Raw genomic sequence first — 6,415 nt, forward strand, 5'->3', positions numbered from 1 at the left:
TTCCTTGCCCCGAGCATCGCCTTGAGTTCTCCTTAAGGATCCTTAACTAGATGCTGGGGAACCCTGATACAAAACCGGATTGGGTTGTGGGATCGAGAAAATGGTATTCAGCAAAGAGGGAGCGGGAGAGGAGGGGGGTGAGAAGCCACTGCCTGAGCCTTTTATTTGCCCCGATCCCGATCAGCTCTTGCAACGCTTTTATGCTTCTAAATTATAGTATCCTCGAATGGTAAATTGCTCTCTGCATGGATGGGCAGAACCGAGAACAGATCTTGGGAGAAAAACAAGCCCCGTCTTTCTTTCATACCGCTATTTATTATTGCGCGAAGGTTATAATTATTAACCTGGAACTTCATTTATTAAGCGAGATCGGAGAGAGGGAGAAAGAAGAGATCGTTTCTCATGGAAATCTCTCTCCTCTCCACAATTTCACCTGGGGAGGAGGAGGGGGGGGGGGTTATTCAGACACCCACGGCTGCTCCTGAGTGTGCAAACCTGTGTGCAAATCCACGGACAGTGCACACACTCACATTTACACACACCCACACCGGGTAAGTCCTGCCCAGCCTTTCCCTCCCTCCATATCCCCCAACATCGGAGCATCTCCAGTCTGACATCAGCTCCCCCCACCCCACTTTCCAGAGCCGTAAAACTTATACTGCCCCTCGCTGCTTTCATATAAGTTTTCTTAAGGCTTTGGAGCATAAAAACCCGAATTTTGCACAGTGTGATCCTTGCTGCTGCCAAGGGCTGCTCCCCTCATTGCTGGCTCCTACACTGCAGCCCTTCACAGCAGCTTGCTTTCTCTTAATGACAATTTCCAGCGTGCTTGCATGAAGATACGTGTGCTCGTGCTTGTGCACGCGTGACCATCCCCGTACGTGTGCATGCACGCGTGTGCACACACGGCAAACCCCCTTTAAAATCCCTGCGTGGAAACTCGGGCCATTTTCTTTCATTATTAGTAATATTTTGTGCGCGATTAATCATTTTCCTTTGTTTTCATTTACGGCCCAATGGCGGCTCGGCCTCGGCGCCACGTGACCCCGCTTTGTGACCGCGGGTGCGGGGGGGGGCGCGGAGCGGGGCGGCCCCAAATCTCGGCCTCTGCGAACGGCGTGGGCCGCTCCGCTCCCCGGCCTGGTCTGCAGCGCTCTTCTTTTCTCTCTTTCCTTCCTTTCTTTCTTTATTTTTCTTTCTTTTTCCTTTTCCTTTCCTTTTTCCTTTTTCCTTTTTTCTTTTTCCTTTCCTTTCCCTTTTTTTTTTTTCTTTTTTTTTCTTTTTTTCCTTTTTTTTTTTTTTTTTTTTTTTTTTTTTTTTTTTTTTTTTTTCTTTTTTCTTTTTTCTTTTTTCTTTTTTCTTTTTTCTTTTTTTTCTTTCTCTTTCTCTCTCTCTTTCTCTCTTTCTCTCTCTTTCTCTTCTTTTTCTTCTTCTTTTTCCTTTTCTTCTTCTTCTTTTTCTTTTTCCTTTTCCCTTTTTCTGCTCCCCTTTTTCTTCTTTTTTTACCTTTTCCTTTTTTCCCTTTTCCCTCTTATATCTTTTCTTCCCTCTTTTCCCTTTTTCCCTGCTTCCTTTTTTTTTCTTTTCCTTTTCCTTTTTCCTTTTCCTTTATCCTTCATCCCTTTCCTCTTCCTGCTTTTAAATCCAACTGCTAGGACGAGATGAAATTGATAACAGAAAGTTTATTCAAGAATTGTTCAACAGACAACCCTTAAGCAAGGAAATAAAATAACTACTATAAGAACAAAGAAAGATCTCCAAAGAGGAGGGGCAAGATGGGAGGGAGGGATTAGCTATAGTTCTTCTAATTCAGGACTATACAATTACAGTCTGGTTCTGCTCTCATGCCTCCAGTAGAACTAATTACATTATTCATAAGTACGAAGGTAACATAAAACTACTCGTCTTTCTAAATTACAGTAACTAAAATAAGCTTGTTGTACAATGACAAGGAAACACAATGTCCTTTATAACAAGTAAATACTAAAAAAGTACAATTTGATTCTTTTTTTTTTTCCCTCATATAAATACATAATATTGGGGATAAATAATACAAAAAGGAAAATATTTTAAACTGGCTATAACCAATAAATATATATGAATGTTCACCAGAACACACACCTATTGAAGGACGTCTCGACTGAGTTCAATGAACGCCCTTCAAACTTGTTTTTATACCCATTATATGTAAACTCTAAGTGCAACAAAGATGTCCAGACAATAAAGCATTAGCAAATCCTAGAGATCCATTCACTTCTGCTTCCATTGGAGGACATTCCATTTGTTCAAATATACCCTGTTTTCACGTAAGGTCAAGAGAAGAGGAGGAAAGAAGCATAGGACTTCTAAGTCTTAAGATTGCTTTTCTATTAATGAACCCTAAGAAAAAAAAAAGAAAACCAAAAAAACAACCCCAAAAACCCTGGTATCATCAAATGGAAACTTCACTTCATCGGTGGCAAAGGTGGAAAAATATTCAGACCTGTCAACATTTTCTTCCTCTCTTTGGGCTGCCGTTCCTGTTGGTGGGGTTTCAAGCAATTTAGGAACTCTTTTCCTAAACCTTTTTGCAATTCTTACACCTCTCTCATTTTCTTTTCTATTTTCCATTATGATTTTTGAGAGGGGAGGTGTGGATGGGAGGGGAAGAGCGTGGATCCCACGCGTTGGCAGGTGTGTATATTTGCCTTTTGTGTGGGGATTGGTGGGAAGTAACTCAGCGAAGAAGGATGCCCTGCCTCTGGAGGTTGGGGAGGAAAGCTCAAAGCTCTTGAGGACTGAAGTGGAGGGCAGTTTTCTTGTGCATCCCTTGTGCTAACCAGTATAGCCAGGTGTAGATGCAGAGGCACCAACTGTGAAGGTTTGGCTTGCCATCTGCTTTCCACTGACCAAGAATTATCAGTGATAATCTGCCCTGGGTTTGGAAATTAAGGGTGTCACTGCTAAAAATCTCCTAGGTTCCCATAAAACTCCCCCAAAGCCGCTTCAGAAACATTTGTGTTGACATGCAGGAGGTATATCTTTTCAGAGAGAGAAATGCTTTAGACATTAAATACTGAAACCCTTGGCAATTGGGCCAAACAGAACCCGGAAATAACACTGGCAAACTCAACAGCTTGGTAGAACTTGCCTAAGTGAAGAAAGGAAGGAAACAGCTCAACACAAATGCTTCTGAAGGCCGTCCGGCCCCGTGCCCCCTCCAACTCGTGTGTTGGTTGCCATCCAGTTCACTCGAGCCCATCCCTGCTCCCGATCACAGGTGGGTCAGCTTGGGGGCCTCCTGGATTCTGCCCTGAGAAGATGCGTGATGCGAGGAAAGGTCTGTGTAGGTGGGATGGGGCTCGCATGGTCCGTGGTGTTGGCTTGGAGGCATCTGCGGGGGTCCGTTGTAGTCCATGCTGGCCGCCTGGTGATGTGGGAGGTGATTGAGGCCGTAAAGGGACGGGCCAGAGGTGGGCAGAGAGTCCACGTAGTTACCTCCAACGTAGACGGGACTTCCCTGCATGCTGGGAGTCCCGTAGGTCACCCCATTCCCTTGTAACACGTGGGGGTCGTACTCAGGGGCCGTGTTGGTGTACTTCTGTTGGGAGGGGCAGCCTTTGATGGGGTTTTGGTAGTTAGTTGACATGGCGTAGGCATTTTGGTGGGGCTTATTGAAGGAAGGTGGGGAAGGGGCATCATAGTTACTGCTCATGGTGTGCAAGGCGTTCATAAACCCGGCGGAGGATTGCATGGGTTGGGGAGGGCTGCCGGTGGGGGAAGGCCCTCCGGAGGAAGAGCCCATCCCTTTTGACTTCTGATCTTTCTTATACTTCATCCTCCTGTTCTGGAACCAGATTTTGATCTGCCTCTCACTGAGGTTCAGCAGGTTGGCCATCTCCACGCGTCGGGGCCGGCAAAGGTAGCGATTGAAGTGGAATTCCTTCTCCAGCTCTACCAGCTGAGCACTGGTGTAAGCTGTGCGGGCTCTCTTGGAGGCCGAGGAGCCCGGAGGGCTTTTCTCGCCGCTGCAGGTTTCTGCTGGCCGTGAAATGAAATAAAAGATAATTACTTACATGCAGAAATTGAATGCATCGTTTCTTAATAAATCCTGGAACAGGCACGAGAGCTCGACCCCCCTCCCCCCGTTCCTCACCCCTTTGCATTAGCCTGCACTCCATAATCATGTCATTTATTAAGAGTTCTGTTCTCCAAAGCTGCCCCTGGTTTATGAAAATTTGATCATGTCATGTAGAAAAGGATTCCAGGGCCATTTATTTAGGAGTCGATTATTTTCAACAGATAATTTTGAGAAAATAATCTTTGGCAGGGGGGCAACGACTGTGAAGCCAATTAATATTAACGCGGGGCAGTGTTGGGAGGTAGTTTGTTTGCAGAAGTAGGAAGGCACACACATGCATGTCCTGTTTGTGCCTCATTTTTGCATAACAGAATTAGTTGCTAGTTGTTAAATACCAAATTCCATTTACTCTGATATTTTTGCACTATAAGCACGTGCATAATGGATATATGATATTAGCACGGTGAAGTGTGTGCTGCAGAGTTTATACAGATGCATTTGTCACCACAGTGCCATTTCCACACTGATCTTTCTTTCTTTTTTCCTTGATTGCATTAGAGATGCGTGCATGCAAAAATCTCCACCTATTTATGCATATGCTCCCTATGTGCACACGTACACTCAGAGCACTGTGTTCACCGCTGTGTCTGAGGCAGGGGGAAGGAAGAGAACAAGCACTCAGCTTCAGCATCACTGGGCAGTTGGTGGCTGCACATTTTGGGCTGTGTGTATCTGCACAGTCAGGCAGAGGCCCTATTCAGCTGCCTGGTTGTACTTCCCTGCCGTGCTCTGGTTGTTGTAGGATAAGCCAAGTGTTCTCAGCCAGCAATGCAGGATGGAGCAAGGCCATGGGGTGCACATAGCTAGCAGCTGTGGGTCGTGCCCAGTGTCTGCAACCTCTCTGCATTCTTTCCCCCCATCCTTCCTCTAAACAAGATCCCGTGGCTCTTTGTTACCCAGCGATTTAGGAAAAGAGATGCTCACAAAAGAAGAACGGTGTACCTGTGCTAGGGGAGCTGCTTTTCTGTTTCGAGTTTTGCCTCGATTCTTTCATCCAAGGGAAAATCTGCTTGGTGAGACTGGAGTTTGCACTGAGGTTGGCTTTACTCGGGGCACTTTTGCTGCTCCCTGACTGGTTATTGCTGTTGCTACTGGTGCTGTTGGTGGTGGGGTTTGGGGGTGGTGAAACAGTCGGAGGCGGATGGTGCTCCTGGGGCAAACTCGGCCTCATACAGCTCCCATTCAGGTCTTTACTTTTTGCATGCTGGGTCGTGTTGCCGAGGGACTGGAGGGAGCAGGCGGACCTCTGGAAGTCGTTCTCCACGTGGGAACCCGGTTGGAAGGGTTGCTGGGGGCCCTCGTAGCCAAACCCGTTGGTGCTCCCATAGGAATAGCCCCCAAAGAGAGTGGAGCTTTCGTAGTACGTTGTCTTCTGCATCTCCGGGATTCCCCAAAATGATTTTTCCAGCTACCAGGGTCTTGACACCCCTATGGCAGAACATTGGCACCCCAAGGCCACGTGACAGGCCGTTTCCAGCTGTCTATTGGAAGCTGACCTGAAAGGTTAGGAGAAAACACACAATAATAGTACCCGGCCTATGAATCCATCTTGGGGCCTGAAAGGCACATGACATGAATAGGGTCCTGCAGAACAGGGTGAACAGATGCTTTGAGCAGATTTTGTCCTGTGTGCAGCCTCAGAAGGCTCATCAAATGTTGCAGTGCAAAAGTGCTGAGCTGATTTTGGGGGGTAGTTTTTCCTGGCTGTTGTTTGTTTGCCCCTTTCTTTCCCTTAGAGCACAGCAGCAAGGCTGTAGAACTACATACACACAAGTACACGTGGCTACATCTAAATACTTCTATTTAGGCCCATATTTCTCTCTGTGTGTAAGTATATACACACATGCATTCACACATACATCCACTGATACGGGTGTATGGATATACATGCAGATCCACACGCAGCTAACACACACATTAACATCAAGACAAGCCTACAGAATGGATAATTGCTAACTACAAGCACGAGAGAGGAATGAGATTCTGGCCTTCCTATCCCCGACCTTTTCAAATCAGGCATAAAAACCAGCAGGATGTTATGGAGTCAGAAAAGTGCACTAAGTTTAGGGTAGGGCCATCCTCTGCTCTGTTTTTAACTGCAAAACAGCAAAGCCTTGATATGCCCTATCCAGGTAGCCCTGTCCTGACACACTTGGCTCAATTTGCTGTTTACTCAGAGACTCACAATGTCTTTGGAATTCAGAGCAAATATTTTAAGCAGATTGAAGCAAGGGCACGAATTCAAGAATGTGCTTCCTTTGGCCTGTTTGTCTGCGGGGTCGTGTGGCCGAGGGA

General features: G+C 46.3%; 1 protein-coding gene across 6 annotated transcripts in view; it reads right to left on the reverse strand.

The window, feature by feature from the left end:
- Positions 1-1,662: 1,662 nt before the first annotated feature.
- HOXB3 (homeobox B3) overlaps positions 1,663-6,415 on the reverse strand; it is a 9,990-nt gene continuing 5,237 nt past the window's right edge. For 5 of the 6 annotated variants that reach the window (XM_042893942.1, XM_042893939.1, XM_042893943.1 and 2 more), the window contains 2 exons: positions 5,063-5,616; positions 1,663-4,020 (listed from right to left, as the gene is read on the reverse strand). In XM_042893942.1, coding sequence (XP_042749876.1) covers positions 3,254-4,020; positions 5,063-5,498 — 1,203 coding nt within the window. In that variant the 5' untranslated portion in view covers positions 5,499-5,616 and the 3' untranslated portion in view covers positions 1,663-3,253. The remainder of the gene's footprint in view (positions 4,021-5,062; positions 5,617-6,415) is intronic. The other variant, XM_042893944.1, reaches the window with a different exon arrangement.

The sequence above is a fragment of the Lagopus leucura genome, unplaced genomic scaffold, assembly GCF_019238085.1.
Source record: "Lagopus leucura isolate 7727_CA_CO unplaced genomic scaffold, USGS_WTPT01 34908-0_obj-0_obj, whole genome shotgun sequence".
In the NCBI taxonomy this organism is placed as follows: Eukaryota; Metazoa; Chordata; class Aves; order Galliformes; family Phasianidae; genus Lagopus; species Lagopus leucura.